The sequence below is a fragment of the Vulpes vulpes genome, chromosome 3 (genome assembly GCF_048418805.1).
Source record: "Vulpes vulpes isolate BD-2025 chromosome 3, VulVul3, whole genome shotgun sequence".
Lineage (NCBI taxonomy): Eukaryota > Metazoa > Chordata > Mammalia > Carnivora > Canidae > Vulpes > Vulpes vulpes.
Genome location: NC_132782.1, coordinates 75,237,961 through 75,257,878, shown reverse-complemented (window position 1 = coordinate 75,257,878; position 19,918 = coordinate 75,237,961). Strand labels below are relative to the sequence as shown.

The 19,918-nt window shown below is 38.7% G+C and overlaps 1 protein-coding gene across 2 annotated transcripts in view; it reads right to left on the bottom strand.

The window, feature by feature from the left end:
- Window positions 1-896: 896 nt before the first annotated feature.
- VKORC1L1 (vitamin K epoxide reductase complex subunit 1 like 1) overlaps window positions 897-19,918 on the bottom strand; it is a 70,485-nt gene continuing 51,463 nt past the window's right edge. The window contains exons 2-3 of one of the 2 annotated variants that reach the window (XM_026017486.2): window positions 8,990-9,099; window positions 897-4,720 (exon numbers count right to left, since the gene is read on the bottom strand). In XM_026017486.2, coding sequence (XP_025873271.1) covers window positions 4,494-4,720; window positions 8,990-9,099 — 337 coding nt within the window. In that variant the 3' untranslated portion in view covers window positions 897-4,493. The remainder of the gene's footprint in view (window positions 4,721-8,989; window positions 9,100-19,918) is intronic. The other variant, XM_072752750.1, reaches the window with a different exon arrangement.

The window sequence follows — 19,918 nt, the reverse complement described above, 5'->3', positions numbered from 1 at the left end:
CTCCTGTTGGTGTCTAGTCAAATACAGAGGACCATGAACCAACGTGGTTCTTAATCCAGAACTTAATTCACTTCACTTGTGGTTGATTCCACACATCTCAGCACATGCCTATTTTTAATCCTTCCTTTCTTGCAGGAAGGGAACAGTAAGGACCATTTAACCTCCTTTTAGTGGTCATCCATTGACCACTTTTAAATGTGAGTGTAGTTGGTTCAGATATGAAGTTAGAGATTCTAGGGTTTACACGTTTCTGAACTTACGTTCTTTGAAGGCATCAGGTTTTGTGTTACATTAATGTCTAGGAATGATATATAATTTTTTACTTGACATTTAAAAAAGGTTACACAGAGCAGACACACTTAAACGTTTGACAAGTTAGGGGTAAGTGCCATGTCCTAAGTCCCAAGGTTCTATCACAGAGGCACTTGTTAAAGTCACTAAAACATGGCTGAACTGTATTTTATGTGGATTCATCATCCTTGGAGATGTTAGTTACTTTTTTAGGAGAGTAGCAAAAAAAAAAAAAAGAAAAGGAAAAAAAGAAAAAAAAAGAGTAGCGCTTTTAGGGGGAGCAAAAGCTGTGGGCAAGAGCTGACAGCATGTTTGGTGTGCTTATACAACTCTGAGCACTAACTTCTTTTTCACTAATTCTTGACAACCACACACATTATAAGCCCACGCAAATTCCATGAACTAGAATCTCTAAGAATTCTGCATGTGTTCTCCATAAACTGCATTTCAGGGAAAAGAATCAATTTCAGTGCATCTGTAAAAATGGAGTTAATGTGTCAGCTTCAAGGAAAATTTATGGGAAGACTGGATTCTTTTTTTGGGGGGGGGAAGACTGGATTCTTTTCAGCTCCTTGTTTGAACTATAAGAAGGATGGCAGCACAGCTTCCACAGGTAACGTCTACATTTATTTTATACCAAAAAAGTTATGTGCAACAAATAAACATTCTTACATATTTACATTTGTTTTTACCAGTTAGCAAAACTGTGTCCTAAATCTCTGATAAAGAATAATTCTATCTATATTAAAGGGGGAAGTCTGCCCAGTGAACTCCACTTTAAAGAATGTTTACTCTGGAGCTTAAAGCACTAGTAATAAATATTTTTTGATGGAACATACTATACAGATCATACACCTAATACTTAGGCCATGCTTAATACAGTTTTATATAAAACATTTCACGTTTTCTGGGCTAGTTTATAAAAAAAAAAAAAAGAAATTAACCAAGTAGCCTGGATTCCCACCCCTGCCCCTTTTGTTTGATTGAAGGGTGGTTCTCACAGATCAGGAATCGGAAATGCTGCTGAATAGAGATGTTCCACCAATGCTTGTGTGTTGGGGGAAAATACCAGGACAAAGGTTGCATGTTAGGTATTCCATTAAAATAGGTTTCCAAAAATGACAGTGGATTTCTTGTTGGCATTTGTCTAACACGAATTTTCAAGACAAGATTTGCCAGCTTTCACTCATGTCTGTGCTGGTTCCAATCTGTTACGAAGTAGTTGCTGAAGATAGCTTTGCACGTTTGCTGATAATCTTATGAATGAAGTACAAGCAAACTAAAGCCAACAAATAGTTTTAATTTCTCTGGAGTCTTGGTCCTATAGCCTGCTGAGTAGGGTCCAAAGATCTCTTGCACCAAATGACAGATCTTTGTATGAACATAGTCAATGTTTTTCAACATCTTTAAAAGTAACGGATTTAATGAGAGGTGACGGACATCAAGTAGAAGTAATTTCCTGGCACGCAGCTAGTTAAACCTGAGTTATTTCACCAGTTTACCTTCGCAGAAAGCACCTAGCTGCAACAAAAAACTGAATTCTCTAAACCACCTAGTTTCCCTAGAATTTGTCATCTAATGACAGCTTCTCCAATTTCTTCAAATGATAGGACTACCAAGTAAATAAGGGGCTTCATTTGTTACAAGAAGAGTAGAATTACTGCAAAACCCATAGATCTGACTCCTTCTCCCCCCTAATTTGTTCTTCAATGTTGGTGGCTAGCAATGTTGCAGTGTTTTAAATATTGAGTCTAAAAGTCATAACAATCTGAACAATCTTACAGCATGGTGTTTTCTCCTTGGGGTGGAAGAGAGGATGTAGAGGGGAGCCTAAATTCTTCCACCAGGGTCCCGCTGCTTACCGAGATACTGGCGTTAAAATGCTGTTATTTCAGGCGGCACACTTTCATTGCTCAGTGAGGGAAAAAAAAAAACCCATTAATTCTACTGGGGTTACAGGAACATGGCAAATATTTTGTACAACTGAAACAGTGGTGTTTTCCCCAAGGCTTATTAGGAAAGCAAAGGAAAACCTTGAAGGGTCTGGCAGGACATTTTTATGTTTGACCATGTAAGAGTTGAAGACATTCGCAAGAACGCAGCATCAAGACAAGCTTTAACTATACTTTGCTGATTGATACAAAATAGGATGAAAAACCATTTTAAATTGGGACACGAGGAACTTATTTAGCACAACCAGTGTTGTATATACCACAGAAGTCTTCACGGTTAACCATTTCCACTCTAGCTTAGAAGAAAGAACCAGGAAGCTGCTGGGTAGAACTGAAAGCACTGCCACAAGATGACCTCGGTGCACAAGCCCTGCAACAGCAGGACTTGTTTCTCCATGAACACCAGACATCCAGTCCAGTGCTTTCTGGAGTTCTCTAACTACAGCAACGACAACAATACATACATCATAAGACAGGCATCGAAATATTCACATTCATGGGAAAACAGAAGCCTTGAAATCCTAATTCAGCTTTTACAAAACTGGTTAAAACCGGGTGAAAGTTCATTACAATTCTGATTTTCTACCTGCCTTGGGCCAGAAAAATACATTGCCTCAATTAGGACAGTTAGTTGGAAACTGCTGAACAGTTGCTGACTTTACACATTAGGGTTTACAGAGCAGAGCCTGTCCCCTCCCTTCAAAAAAAGGCGGCTTGTTAAAGTACGCGATGGTTACCAGTCTATTTTTAACATAATGATTAATTGGAAGCAAAAACATTGCTACTACTTTTCAATCTAAGGAATAAAATGATCATACAGAACCTTTCTAGAGAATAATGCAAGTTTTCTACGTCATGGTAAGAGGAAGGAAGGACACTTCTGCCCAAGTTCAACACATAAAATATTTGGTTTGAGATTTAAGACAGAAGGCACTTTTAACATTCTGATATAAGGTGTTAACCAGAGAAACATATTGTCACAATTTCATTTGGGTTTATTCACATCACCTTTAAAACCGAGGCATTTGCGTAGTTACCAGGAAGAGCAGTGACACCATTTGTGTACTTCGCCTTCAGCTATTTCTACCTGCACTACTCCCGACGGAGTAAACAGAGCAGCATGTCAGCCCTAAAATTTACAACTGTAATATTGACTCTAAAACAATTAAACTAGACATCCAATTAGTGCAGAATGAAACAGGAGGAAATACTACGGAGGTACCCAAGAGCAATCCTACTCCGGAGCAACTGGGCTTATACTGGTTATTTCAAGGTCCTAATACTGTCTGGTCAACTGGCACCAATGTTAAGGAAAGAGATCTGCATGAAAATTCAGCTACTGTAAGAAACTATCTAAAAATGCCATATTAATATTTCCAGCTTTTCTCCAAAGAAATCTACCCCATTTCCCCAACTTTAGTGTCCTGGAGGCCTTGGATGTGAAGGTCTGCTCACATGACTTACTTTTAAGGTCCTAACTGATCCAGTTTTCTGACTTGAACGTTCAAATTTAGTTTCTTCCCTTTGGAGGAAGGAGACGAACGGGAACCGACTACCCTATTTTTGCCGTCAGTGCCGGACCCACAGTGGTCAGTACTTTTCTCAAGATGCTCTGTGTGGACTTAACTATTGTCCCTCTTTCTTCAGTCAATGTCAGGCTGCCAATTCTTCACTGCTACACTTCGGCTAAGCTGTCCAGTAAGTTCTGCAGGATGGATCCAATGTTTCTTTTATTTACAAACGTCACATAGATGGATTCTAGTGGAATCTACATGTTTCAATCCATCAGCTAAAAACATATTACATATTGTAAACATGGCAATATTTAATACAGTATCTATTCTAAAATATTTTCATGTCATGATCACATTTGTTATACCTGAAATTGAATTTATACACATTGGAGAATTACTAGCAATGGTTGCTCACTTGACAATCATGGGCAGGGGGGCTAGGGCTACGTTTCATTATCTCAGAAATATCTTCAAAGTAAAGTTAAAGCTTGTCTTTGATTGGCTCGGCAGCTCCTTTTTTTTTTTTTTGTATCCATATTGAAAATGAAAGATTGACACAGAAAATAGCTAGGGCCCCTTCTAATTTACAGGATTTTAAAAAATCAGTTTAAGATTCTTGGGGAAAGTGTCTGTTGTGAAGAATCAAAAAACAAAACAAAACAAAACAAAAACTGCTGCAAAATAAACTTAATGGCAAAGGGGACTTCCGACTGTCTGTCCAGAGTTCATCCGTTTGTCAGTCCTGCTTGGGCTGCAGCTGCCGTTTCCAGGCCTCGTTCAAGTAAACTAGTCGTTTATAGTTGATGATAAGAAGAATGAAGTTCAGCACGTACGTGATGACGCATATGATGCAAAACTCCTTCAGCACAAAGTACAGAATGTAGGCCAGATACAAGGAGCCTACCACGGACACGATGGAGGATGTCATGAGGATTAAAGCTGCAACTGCACTTGCTGTCATGCCTGCAAGAGAAAGAGACCCAACTCAGTCAGGCCCTGACCCCGGAGAGAAAGTCTCTGTGTTAAAAGCTCTGTGATTTGCCACAGCATGGGAATACTGACTTTACTGGAAAATGCGATGAGTTTTGAGAACACAAGCTACTGGTCTGTTTTGTTAAGGTTATGCAGGTTGATTTTGCATGTAGAATATTCCCTTTACAGCTGCAGTGTCTCTGATGTTTCAGTATTCTAGGTGAAATACTACTTATACCATAAACCAGCCTTCATTAAGTCATGCAAAGAAAACATGCAGTCTTCTAATCACATCATGCATGAGGCTCATCTGTAAAATCAACAGTCTTGTCACTCCCAATGGATAAAGGAACATGAGGACCACAACCTTCTCTCCCAGGCAGGACACACTTCCTCCAACCTTTTCACTGCAGGCTCCCCATCTGTGGGAAGTAAAACTTGCCTTCTCATGTTTAGGTCAAATTTTTAAAAAAATCCATACTGGGAGATGATTGTACCAATATGCTGCTGAAGTTGTAATAACCATTTCAGAAAGGGCTCACCCTGGAAGGTAACAGAAACCACGTTTGGCCAGTTGGCCACATGTAGGTCAAACCAGATCAAGAAAAAGGCACTTCTGTGGGCTAACCCAGGGCTCTCTTGATGCTATCTGATATCTTCACATGTATTGTTTTGTAATTTTCTGAAGCCAATAGTCGTGAGAACATGTGCATTTATTTTCAAGGACAGAGGAGATAGCAGAGCATATTCAACTACCCTCCCTCCCAACAACCAATGGACAAGGAGAACAGAAACAGGAAAAAATAATCGGTGGTAGGATATCTGAAGTGGTTAATTAAGGAGCTGAAATCCCCACTGCCTATTGATGAGAAGCTGCCTGTGGGCTAGTCTAGCCACAAAGGCCAGACCAAGGCCGGACCTGCCCACAAGACCAATCATTCTAGCCTTACCTTCCATAAGGCTCTTCAAGGCTCTTCAAGATATTGCTGGATTACTTATGCCAGGGACTGGTGAATCTGATTGTCCACCTGCTTTTGTAAACAAAGACTGAGTGGAACCCAGCCACGCTCACTCGTTTATGTAACATCTGTGGCAGAGCTAAGTAGCTACAAGAGCCAGCAAAACCTAAACGTTTTTCTGTCTGGCCTTTTACTAAATATCTAAGACTTCAAAAATTAATGCAGTCACATTAATAATTTTCCTGAGAGTTAGTTTCCAAATGATATGAACAAGTGCCACTCTTTTCCTTAACTTGAGATAATACTCATTTTTACTTCCCAATACTGGTGTGTGCATAGAGTAACAGAGCTAATAGGAGGGGCACCTGGCTGGCTCAGCCAGTAGAGCCTGTGACTCTTGATCTCAGGTTTTTTTTTTTTTTTAATTTTATTTATTTATTGAGACACACACACACACAGAGCGGGGGGGGGGGGGGGGGGGCGGGGAAGCAGGTTCCACGCAGGAAGCCAGATGTGGGACTACATCCTGGGTCTCCAAGATCATGCCCTGGGCTAAAGGCGGCGCTAAACCGCTAAGCCACCGGGTCTGCCCTGATCTCAGGGTTTTGAGTTTAAGCCCCACACTGGGCATGGAGATGGAGCTTACTTTAAAAATAAACAAACAAGTAAAAGAGCTAATAGGTATAAAACACTTTGAATGCTCTGTAAATACTGGCTTTTAGTTCAATACTATTGTACCCAACCTGTCCTGATGTAATGTAGCTGGTGGCTTGGGACACAATTCCCAGGAGAATTTACAAGGTCCTGTAACTCTAAATAAATGATGGTTCAATCAAGCAGTGGACCATTTTGCAGCTGTGAAGAAGAATGAGTCTTCATTCTTAATGGGCTGCTATGGAAATATCACCACTATGAATGAGTCAAGCAAAAAATAAAGAGTATGAAGAACAGTATGTATAGCATCTGCCTTTTCTATTTCAAAAAGGTGGAAAATTAAGCTATGTTTGTATTTTCTTGTACATGCCTAAAGCAATGACAGCAACAACACACAGCCACCAGTTGGGGACAAAAGGCAGTAGGAAGTGGGCAGAGGGGGCAAAGGCTGGGGACAGACCCTTTGCTGGAGAGCATTTTACATGTTTTTTACTTTTGAACTTGTCAAAGTATTACCTATGGAAAAATTAATTGAAAATGCTGTATCTCAAACAACTTGGAAGGGCGTGAAGATGATGTGCTCTGGAAAACTGTTAAATGAGTTCACATGTGCCTTCTGACATTAAAAATGCTTCATGTAGGGATACCTGGGTGGCTCAGTGGTTGAGCATCTGCCTTTGGCTCAGGGTGTGATCCTGGGGTCCGGGGATTGAGTCCTGCATCGGGCTCCCTGCAGGGAGCCTGCTTCTCCCTCTGCCTGTGTCTCTGCCTCTCTCTGTGTCTCTCATGAATAAATAAAATCTTTTTTAAAAAAATGCTACATGTGCACACACAAAATGTGAAAAAAGATACACATGATACATGCCATTTAAAAAATATGTATAAGGAAATTCACAAATTAAATATTATAAATGAAATTTGATCCAACTCTATCTCCAAAAATTAACATAGTCAGAAGCGTTTCTTAGGGCAGTCCTGGTGGCGCAGCGGTTTAGCGCTGCCTGCAGCCTGGGGTGTGATCCTAGAGACCCGGGATGGAGTCCCACATTGGGCTTCCTGTATGGAGCCTGCTTCTCCCTCTGCCTGTGTCTCTGCCCCTCTCTCTCTGTCTCTATGAATAAATAAAATCTTTTAAAAAAATGAGAAGCGTTTCTTAGGCTATTTTAATTTCAGCTTATACACTATACTCTTTAGAAATCCAAACAGAAAAAATAAATCGAATAAAAAATAAAAGTCTCACCCCAGGCCCCCAACCACCAGACTTTTTCCTACACATTTATATGCATACATATAAACATATACTTCTTTTATACCTATTATACTACAATTTGTTTTTTTCACCAAACTATAATCTTGATCTTTCTAGAATATTCATGTAAGACCTGCTTTTTCCTTTAATAGCTACATAGTATTATCCAGTATGGATGTAACCTAATTTATTCAACCATTACTTTTGCAAAGCTATTTCCATTTTTTTGCTATACTCCTATGAATATCCTTGTGCATATTTTTGTATTTCTACAGGATATGGAACTGGGCAAAGCTGATAGGAGTATTTAGAAAAATTCAGATTCACAATTTGCCTGATAACGAATCAATTTCAGCTAGGCAGATGAGCACAGAAAAGACAGCAGGTGATGGGGTAAAACAGTAACAATGGAAACCAAAGGGCAAAAATGGTGGATTTAACTCTCAAAGTGCAATCAAAATTCACCAAACTAACATAAAAGAGTATAAAGAATGGCTAAATTGTTTGTCACAAATATGAAAGTGGACTATTATCAGGATCCCAATAACAAAAGTGACAATGCAAGGAAATTAAAATGATGGGGATTTGTAACCATTAGAGATTTCACAGAAAACACTTTTTAAAAATGTCCACTCTCTGTCTCTCATGAATAAATAAATAAAATCTTAAATGAAAATAAAAAAAAAGGAGGGATGAAGTTTGGGGGAAGCCAGACAATTGAGAGATAAGCAGTTTGGTAATACATATGTATTAAAGTCCATCAGAAAAAATCTATGTGTTTTGACTCATTTGTCCAGTGTTTGGAAATTTATTTTGCAGAACTAATTCAAAGGGGGAGGTGTGTGTCAGGAGGACTTTAAACAAAGTTGATCCCCACAGTGTTACTTAGTACACAAAAATCTTGAAACCTTGATATCAACAATAAAACACTGAAGAGAGGAAACAACATAAAAATTCACAAAAAGTTAAGTGAAAAAAGCAACAGACAATGGACACAGTGGGTGTGTAAAGGTGGTGGAATTATGCACACTGCTTCCTGTTAATGTTCTCTCAAGGGCATACTATTTTTAAGTAATCTGCACAGTATATAAACTAACAAGGAAAAAGTTTCTGGGGAAGGCTGTTTGGAATAATAAGCTCTGTGAATAGGGCTGGTTTTTCTGGACACTCTGGGATGCTGTTGTACCTGATTAAAACCAACAGATACCAAAGTTAGCATCAGCATCATCAGAATCTCAGTGAACCAAATTTTCACCACAGAACAATGTGCTACAAACTAGTGGTTCTATCATTAAGTTACTTTTATTTAATATAAAGACATTTCCGGGGAAAGATACAAAGTACTGAAGGGAATATAACAAAACAAACTTATTTTTGTATTGCTGTATAAATACTTACCAAGTAATAACTGTAGTATATAAAATATAAGTCCAAAGACACTGTTTGGCTGGTTTAATACACCATCCTTTCCAAAAATGGAACCCAAAAGACCAAATCCTCGACCCCATCTGTAAAATAAGGAAAACCAATGACCCCATTTTAAGTCTTCCTATTTTTAAAAATGAAAAATTGCCTGAGAATGCCATGCTAATACCCCCATTTGAATCTCTAAGTTGCCTATTTCTATAGGTTCTCTTATCAAAAAGGTAGGCTCAAAGGGCTCTTTTTTTGATGGTGTTGGTGATTGCAGAGGAGGGGCTCCCTGGGTGTAAGCCAGTCCCTTAGCAGCAGCAGCAGCACTGACATTCTGGCCTAAGAATTCTTGGCCATCGGGGGCTGCTCAGTGCACTACAGGGGGTTAGCAGTGTCCCTGGGCTCCACTCCCTAGTGGCAGGTGTACTCCCCTGCCAGCTGGGACAACCAGAAATGTTTTCAGCGATTGCCAAACATCCCAAGGGGTAAATCTCACCCAGTTGAAAGCCACTGACTTTAAGCTGCCTTATTTCTTCATTCAAAATATGTGGACTGATGGGCACCTGGGTGACTCTTGGTTTCATCAGGTCAGGACCTCATGGGTCATGGTCGAGCCCCAGGTCAGGCTCGGTGCACAGTGCAGTCTGCTTGGGATTCTCTGCCTCTCCCTTTGCCCCTCTCCCTGTGCACGCATTCTCTCTCACAAATAAATAAATAAAATCACAAAAAATGTGGACTGAAATGTTGTTTCCCGACAAATTTCACTAGGATATGCAATACGAAACACATTTTGGGAACATATCTTTAAACCTACAACAGTATCAGAAACTACAGGTCCTTCCTGGAATCACACCTCAAGGGTAAAAAAAAAAACTGATACACAATTTGCTCCATCAGTTTTTATTTGCAGTTTAACTTCATATTCTACACATAACATTTTCAGAATCTTATTTTCCTATTAAAAAAAAGATTATTTTGGATTTAATAATATTTGACTCCAATATCAAACTAACATTTACTATGGATGAAAACCTTTGAGGATAACTTTAACTCTGACTGAACATGCTTTTCAAAAATAAAAAAGAAAACACCAGTCATGGTTTTAAGTCCATAGTGAAGCACTCAGTAAAACCTAAATATTCGTTTGGAAAACAAACTACCTGAAAACAAGAGTAAATAAGTGATTCTTTGTCACAGTTTAATTAGTAATGTTCAAGAAAGAGTGAACCTTTTCATAATGATATTGGGAGGGAAGAGAAGCCCCAATATTACAAGTGAGAGCCCCGAAGATTTTCACCATACAGAGTAAGACACTTTGAGGAACACAAAATAATCATATTTGTGTATTCTTTTACACGTCAAATACTTATTGTGCGTGCTCTAGGTGCAGAGATTGAGTCAAATGCTGGAACACAGGAGAGAACAAGTCAGAAAAGGTGGTGCCCTGGGTGGAGCTCTTACTCCATTTAGGGAGAAGTAGTGACCATGTAACAAATGACAAAGTTATCTTCAGAAATGGATGACACTATTAACAGATATGCAGGGAAAGGGAGGGGGGAGCTATTCTAGACCAGAGCTTCTGAAAACTTAAAAGTGTACACAATCATCTATGGGCTCATTAAAATCCAGGTTTTCCGGGGATCCCTAGGTGGTTCAGCAGTTTAGCGCCTGCCTTTGGCCCAGGGCGCGATCCTGGAGTCCCGGGATCGAGTCCCGTGTCGAGCTCCTGGCATGGAGCCTGCTTCTCCCTCCTCCTGTGTCTCTGCCTCTCTCTATGTCTATCATGAATAAATAAATTAAAAAAAATAAAATCTAGGTTTTCCTTCAGCAGGTCTGTGGTAGGACCTAAGACTGCATTTCCAAACAAATCAAAATGCCCCCAGCTCATGCTTCCTGTCTGAGGAGCACACTCTAAGCGCTGCTCTTGGAGAAGAAGGGTTAGAATGGCTCCTCTAGGTAGGTGGTCAGAAATGGCCTTTTAAGGAGCTACATTTTGAATTAAATTCGGAATGATGAGAAGCAGCCAGTCTATTGAGGACTGGCAAGTACAGAGGCCTCTGAGGCAGGAATGAGCCATGAGTGTGGAAGAAGGCCATCGAGGCTGACACACTGAGGAGGGAAGAATGACAAGAGAATGAAGCACCTGATCATTTTCAGCTTTTATGGACTTTTGTAGGCCGTGATAGAGAGTTTGAATTTTATCCTAATTGCAATGGGGAAACATTCAGTGGCTTTTAAATAGGAGAGTAATATAAGCTTATTTATGACCATTCTTGACTATTGGGTAAAAAACAAAAGAGTAGACAGGAAGAAACCAGATGCAATCAAACTGCTTAGCCCTACTCATCTGAAGTAGGAATTCAAGTGTAAATTGCCACCTTTGGCCACAGAAATAATTGGGCATACTGCCAAAATTATCATGGGCAAACAGAATTTTTATATATTCCAAGCATTGTTCTGTGTCTAATTATTCACACAGGATCATGTTGATATTCTCCTTGAAAACAATGCAGAAATCCACAGAATGTATCATTTTATCAAAGTAATACATGCATAAAGGTTTAAAAATCAAGTAACACTGAAAGTCTTACAAAATAGGCATCCCATATTCCAGCCCTCTCCACATACAATTTTGACCCCAGAGGCAAGCATTATGATATCTTTTAACCTTTTTTCCCTATTTAATTCCACATTTTTTAAAAAAGATTTTATTTATTTATTCATGAGAGACACACACAGAGAGAGGCAGAGACACAGGAGGGAGAAGCAGGCTCCATGCAGGGAGCCCGACGTGGGACTCGATCCTGGGACTCAAGGATCACGCCCTGGGCCGAAGGCAGGCGCCAAACTGCTGAGCCACCCAGGGATCCCCTTAATTCCACATTTTAAAATAGTATGCTTACATGGCTATTTCTTGATTTCTGAATTCTTTTTTTTAATGATTTAAATTCAATTTAGTTAACATATAGCATCTTATTAGTTTCAGGGGTGATTTCTGAATTTTAAGTATCTTATGACTTTCTAATATGGTAGAGCAGAATGCTGCTTTAAAAAAAAAACATTGTGGGGAGCTTTAAATGTATATACACAAAATTAACAGAACAGAGTAATAACCTCATATACCTATCACCCAGCTTCGAAATTGCACCTTTCTTGTTTCATGTCCACCTCTATCCACTCACCACTCAATGATTATTTTCAAAGCAAAATTTACATACATTTAAGGCACAAATCTTAACTTTTCTGGAACATCTGACTAATCCTGGATACATCTGAGTAGTTGGCGTACTAATTCTGGAATACTTACCCAAGAGTGTGAAAGAAGACTCTAAGTACCTTTCATAAACAATGGAACAAACACACACTCCAACACCATATAGAGTGCCTCCATATCTCCAGTTAAATTCTTAGTTCCCTCTCATCAATTTACACTCTTCTTCACCATAAGCATCAAGTACCTGGCTAGCCAGGCTTATGGGAATTCAACCTCAATACCCAACTTAGATCTCTGGTCTCCTGGATTGCAGTGCTACACTATTTCCCTTGTATCATATTAAAAGTTATAAAATAGTTACTATTTTAGCATTTTCAACCAAACAATACAATCACTTAATTCCTTGATGAATATAATTAAATAATGTTTAATAAACTTTGATAAACTTGTTGTTAAAAGTGTTAGCAAGTCAATTCACAAGCAAAGTAGACTGGCATTACATACAATTATTCTCCTTGGAAAGGTGAATAAGAACAGACGTTCATAAGTGACACTAGCCTTTAAAACTAAGGGTGGTGTAATTTAAAAATCTTTTAGTCAATGTTCAGGTTGAACATTTGAAAATATTATGGTTTCCCCTTACTTCTAAAAGCTATACAGAGGGGATCCCTGGGTGGTGCAGTGGTTTGGCGCCTGCCTTTGGCTCAGGGCACGATCCTGGAGACCCAGGATCGAATCCCACGTCGGGCTCCCGGTGCATGGAGCCTGCTTCTCCCTCTGCCTATGTCTCTGCCTCTCTCTCTCTCTGTGTGACTATCATAAATAAAAAAAATTAAAAAAAAAATAAAAGCTATACAGAACTATATGAAATATATTTTATATGCTAACTTTATTTCTGGCTTTATCTTAGTTACTAACCATTTTTTTCTTGTCCCGTCTATATTAATAATTCTATTATATTACTTATTCCAGAGTTGCCCCAAGTAATTTATAGAAGGACTGGGATATTAACCAATTGAGCAAAAGGAAATGTTTTTTTTTAAAATGATGATTTGTTGGTCATTTTTTTCATTAAGTTTTAAAAAATTCCAATAGTTAACATATAGAACACTATTAGTTTCAGACATACAATACAGTGATTCAACAATTCTACACATTACTGAATGATCATCATTAAGTGTACTCTAATTCTCATCACCTATTTCACACATCCCCTCCATTGACCCTCTGGTAACCATCAGTTTGTTCTCTATAATTAAGAGTCTGTTTCTTGGTTTATTTTTCTCTCTTTTCCCCCCCTTTGCTCATTTGCTTTGTTTCTTAAATTCCACATGGGTGAAATCATGTCTTTCTCTGACTTATTTTGCTCAGACTATAACTTTGTAGCTCCATCCATCTTGTTAAAAATGGCAGTATTTCATTAATTTTTATACCTAATATTCCAGTGTGTGTGTGTGTGTGTGTATCACATCTCCTTTATCTATTTGTCTATGGATGGACATTTGGGCTGTATCCATAATTTGACTATTGTAAATAATGCTGCTATAAACACTGGGGTGCCTGCATCCTTTGAATTAGTGTTTTTGTATTCTTTGAGTAGATACCCAGTAGTGCGAATGCTGGATTGTAGGGTAGTTCTTTTTTTTTTTTTTTTTTTTTTAAGATTTGTAAAATTTAGAGAGCGAGAGCACGTGTGCACTCACAGCAGTGGGGGCAGGAACAGAGGAAGAGGGATAAGTAGACCCAATGCTGAATATGGAGTCCAACACAGGGTTCAATCCCATGACACCAAGATCATGACATGAGCCAAAATCAAGAGTTGGATGCTCAACCCACTGAACCACCCAGGTGCCCCATGGTAGTTCTGTTTTTAACTTTTTGAGAAACCTCCACACTGTTTTCCAGAGTGGCTGCACCAGTTTGCTTTCCCACCAATAGTGCAAGAGGGTTCCTTTCTCCCCACATCCTCACCAAAAGCTGTCTCTTGTTTTTTATTTTAGCCATTCTAACAGTGTAAGGATACTTCATTGTGATTTTGATTTGCATTTCCCTGATGAGTGATGTTGAGCATCTTTTTATGTGCCTGCTGCCCATTTATATGTCTTCTTTGGAGTAATGTCTGTTCATGTCTTCTGCCCAGTTTTTAATTGGATTATTTGTTTCTTGGGTGTTGCATTTTACAAATTCTTTATGTATTTTGGCAACTAATCACTTTCTGGACATGTAATTTGTAAATATCTTCTCTCATTCCGTAGGCTGTCTTTAGTTTTGCTGACTCCTTTGCTGTACAGAAGTTTTTTATTTTGATGAAGTCCCAATAGTTTATTTTTGCTTTTATTTTCCTTGCCTCAGGAGACAGATCTAGAAAAATGTTCCCATGGCCAATGTCAGAGAAATTACTACCTGTGCTCTCTTCTAGGCAGGTCTCACATTTGGGTTTTTCACCCATTTTGAATTTTTTATTAATGGTGTTAGAAAGTGATAAAGCTTCATTCTTTTGCAGGTAGCTGTTCAGTTTTCCCAACACCATTTGTTGAAGAAACTTTTTGCCATTTTACATTCTTTCTTCCTTTGTTGAAGACCATGTAATTGTGGGTTTATTTCTGAGTTTTCTATCTGTTCCATTCATATATGTGTCTAATCCAGTACCATACTGTTTTGATTACTATAGCGTTGTAATATAGCTTGAAGTCTGAAATTGTGATACTTCCAGTTTTCTTTTTCAAGATTGAAAAAGGTTCTTTTGTAGTTCCATAGACATTTTAGGATTTTTTAAAAAGATTTAATTTATTTATTCATGAGACACACAGAGAGAAGGCAGAGACATAGAAAGAGGGAGAAGCAGGCTCCCTTCAGGGAGCCCTATGTGGGACTCAATCCTAGAACTCCAGGATCAGGCCCTGAGCCAAAGGCAGACGCTCAACCACTGAGTCACCCAGGTGTCCCCAGGATTTTTAAAAAATTTTCTTAAAGATTTATTTATTTATGATAGACATAGAGAGAGAGAGAGAGAGAGAGAGAGAGAGAGAGAGAGAGGCAGAGACATAGGAGGAGAGAGAAGCAGGCTCCATGCCAGGAGCCCGACGTGGGACTCGATCCCGGGACTCCAGGATCGCGCCCTGGGCCAAAGGCAGGCGCTAAACTGCTGAGCCACCCAGGGATCCCTGGATTTTTTTTAAGGCTTTATTTGTTTACTTTGGGGAGAGAGGGAGAAAGATTGCAAGCAGGGAGTAGGGGCAGAGGGAAAGAGAGAGAATCCCAAGCAGACTGCCTGTTGCACATGGAGCCAGATCCTGAGAACATGACCTGAGCCAAAACCAAGAGTCAGATGCTAAACTGAACCACTCAGGCACCCCCATAATTGCTTATTCTAGTTCTGTGAAAAATGCTTTGGGTATTTTGATAGGGATTGCATTAAATGTATGGATTGCTTTAGGTAGTATAGGTATTTTATTATTTATTTATAAGATTGCATTTTTATTTTTTTTGAAGTGCGCTTTATTTATTTATTCATGAGAGACGGCAGGGGCAGGGAGGCGGGCAGAAACACAGGCAGAGGGAGAAGCAGGTTCCACGCAGGGAGCCCAACTCGGGACTTGATCCTGGGTCTCCAGGACCACACCCTGGGCCGAAGGCAGCGCCAAACCACTGAGCCACCCGGGCTGCCTAGACTGCATTTTAAAAAGATTTTATTTAATTATTCACGAGAGACACAGAGAAAGGCAGAGACATGGCAGAGTCAGGGAGTCTGATGTGGGACTCCATTCCCAGGACCCCAGTATTACAACCTCAGCTGAAGGCAGATGCTCAACCACTAAGCCACCCAGGTGCTCCAGTATAGACATTTTAACAGTATTTGTTCTTCTAATCCATGAGCATGGAATGTCTTTCCATTTCTTTGTGTCCTCTTCAATTTCTTTCATCAGTAGTTTTCAGAGTACAGATCTTTTACATCTTTGGTTAGGTTTATTCCTAGGTATCTTATTATTTTTGGTGCAACTATAAATGGGATTGATTCTTTCTCTTCCTGGTGTTTCATCACTGACACCAATTTCTGTATGTTGATTTTGTATCCTGCAACTTTACTGAATTTGTGTATCATTTCTAGTAAGTTTTTTTGGTGGAGTTTTCAGGTTTTCTATATACAGTATCACGTCATCTGCAAATACTGAAAGTTTCACTTCTTCCTTGCTCATACGGATGCCTTTTCTTTTTGTTGTCTGATTGCTTGGGCATGACTTCCAGTACTATGTTGAATAAAACTGGTGAGAGTGGACATTCCTGTCTTGTTCCTGACCATAAAGCTCTCATTTTTCCCCACTGAGGATGATATTAGCTGTAGGTTTTTCATAGATGGCCTTCAATATATTGAGGTATGTTCCTTCAACCTACTTTGTTGAGGGTTTTTATCATGAATGGATGTTGTATGGAAATATTTTCTTAAAGCAACAATTATACATCTGTTCATTTTGTTTCAGTATAGTAACATCAATGAAATGATTATGTAAAAGAGAATCTACTTTATTTTTGATTCTAAAAAAAGGTTCATCTTTGATCCAAATAGTAACTTCTTTGAATATTTTTTATTTGGGGACATAAACAACCAGCATCTATGTTATGAATGAAAAATTGTTCAAAGGTTTCTAAACACATCTACTTTTGCCAGGAACAACAAATATGAAAATCACTGTTCTCCAACTCTAGTCTCCTAGGTCCCTGAGGATAAACCTAACACATTTGCCTCTTTCACTCACTCCCTCCCAAGTGTATTTAGGGAAGTTTTCAAAAAGGTACATGTGTGACATTTAATAATGCAAAAGGCTGAAATGCAGGGGTTAATATGAGAATCCAACAGTCTTCAATTCCGGTAGACATTAAAGAGATTTGTGGTGACAGAAACAATGCCATTCATTTCTTTTTTCTTGAATCACTGTTTTATTAGATGCACTGCCAGCTCAGTTTACTTGCTTTCTGCTGTCATGATTTTATTTTTATTTTTTTATTTATAAATTTATTTTTTATTGGTGTTCAATTTGCCAACATATAGAATAACACCCAGTGCTCATCCCATCAAGTGCCCCCCTCAGTGCCCATCACCCACTCACCCCCACCCCCCGCCCACCTCCCCTTCCACCACCCCTAGTTCGTTTCCCAGACTTAGGAGTCTCTCATGTTCTGTCTCCCTTTCTGATATTTCCCACTAATTTTTCTCCTTTCCCCTTTATTCCCTTTCACTATTTTTTATATTCTCCAAATGAATGAGACCATATAATGTTTGTCCTTCTCCGATGGACTTATTTCACTCAGCGTAATACCCTCCAGTTCCATCCACGTTGAAGCAAAAGGTGGGTATTTGTCGTTTCTAATGGCTGAGTAATGTTCCATTGTATACATAGACCACATCTTCTTTATCCATCATCTTTCGATGGACACCGAGGCTCCTTCCACAGTTTGGCTATTGTGGACATTGCTGCTAGAAACATCGGGGTGCAGGTGTCCCGGCGTTTCATTGCATCTGTATCTTGGGGGTAAATCCCCAGCAGTGCAATTGCTGGGTCGTAGGGCAGATCTATTTTTAACTCTTTGAGGAACCTCCACAGTTTTCCAGAGTGGCTGCACCAGTTCACATTCCCAACAACAGTGTAAGAGGGTTCCCCTTTCTCCACATCCTCTCCAACATTTGTGGTTTCCTGCCTTGTTAATTTTCCCCATTCTCACTGGTGTGAGGTGGTATCTCATTGTGGTTTTGATTTGTATTTCCCTGATAATGCCATTCATTTCATTACTGTGTGCATGTGTGTGTGTTTGGGAAAAATTATTTTTTACAAAAATATTTTAACATGTAATGGGTTTAAAGTATTATTTTTAAATGAATGAATACATTTAAATAATTTAAGTAATTTTTCTGTTTTTAATTTCTAATACAATAAATACCAAAGACATAACATAAGTAAAAATGACTTGGGGTTCTCAATAATTATTAAAGTATAAAGGGGTACTGGGATCAAATAGTTTGAAAATCATTGCTTCCAACCAATTTACCCCAAAAAATACATTACAGTTCAAATACTGTTCAAATTTTAAAAATTGGGGTGAGGTAAAGTTAGGGGAACCTTGAAAAAAATAAATAATGTGCATTATAGTAAATTATATTTTTATTTTTTAGTTATATTTTTAAAAGATGTCATGGCCATAACATAAAAAATGGAAAATAATAAATGTTGGTGAGGATATGGATACTGGAATCCTTGTATGTTGCTGGTGGGTAACATGGTGCAGCCACCATGGAAAACAATTTGGCGGTTCCTCAAAGAGTTAAACCATTACCGTACAAGCCAGAATTTCCACTCCTAGGTATACATTCCGAAGATCTGAAAACAGGTATTCAAGCAAGTACAAGTACTTGTTCATAGCAGCATTAGTCACAATAGCTAAAAGGTGGAGACAACTCGATGTCCATCAACTGATGGATAAACAAAACATCGTGTATTCATGCAGTGGTATATTATTCAGCCATGGAAAGGAATGAAAGCACTGATATGTGCTACAATGTGGATGAACCTCAAAAACATTATGCTAACTGGACTAAGCCAAACACAAAAGGTCACATGTTGTATCGGTCCATTTTCATAAAATGTCAGAAGAGGTAAATCCACAGGGACAGAAAATAGGTTTGTGGTTGCCAAGGGTTAGAGAGGGGGTGGTGAGGAGTGCCTGCTTAATGGGTACAGCATCTCCTTTGTGAGTAATTAAAATGCTTTGAGGGCCCCCTGGGTAGCTTAGTCAGTTAAGCATCCAATTCTTGATTTCAGCTCAGGTTGTGATCTCAGGGTCCTGGGATCAAGCCCTGTGTCTGGATCCATAGCCAGTGGGGAGTTTGCTTCTCTCTCGCTCCCTCTGGCCCTCCTCCCACTCACACTGTGTGCATGCTCTCTTTCTCTCTAAAAAAGTAAATCTTTTTAAAAAGAAAAAAAGAAAAACGCTCTGGAATTAGAGGTGATGGCTGCACAACACGGCAAGTGTACTAAATGGGCTGAATGTACATTTTTAAATGGTTAATTTTAATAAAATTTCACCTCAGTTAAAAAAAATCTGTGTAGTGGGCTGACAGGTAATTTTTCTTATCTTTTTTTTTAATTTTTATTTTCATTATAAAACTTTTATGTATTATCCTAGTTTTCCACAAAGAACATGTATAACTAAGTTATCAGAAAAAGAATAAATTATTTTAAGAAAATAAATACCACAATTATCAACTGTATCTGAATGGTAGGAAATAGTTTATTTAATAAGGGTACTTTTTTCTCCTTCTACTTTGTTGCATTTTGTAAATTTTCTTTAATGATCAAATATTACTTTTATAACAGCAGCAAAAAAAGAGCTACTATATTGAGTTCATCAATCACATTTAAATTAATTAGTGACAAACCTTAATGTCTTTCCAACTTCACTCTTTCCCCCTCAACCAAATTTAAGATTTACTGTAATCTCCTCCCGGAATATCTACAAGGCCCTAATATAACGACTAAAACATTCAGGAATACAAAACTAATAAAGAAAGGAAGTAAATAACAATATGAGGTTTCCTGATATTCTCCTTCCTCTGAGGAAGAATTTGTTGAAATGCTGGCTTACACATACCGTTTATGGATATTCTTGTCACTTATATTTAAGATCACTGGCTCCTTGCTTCTTTTCAT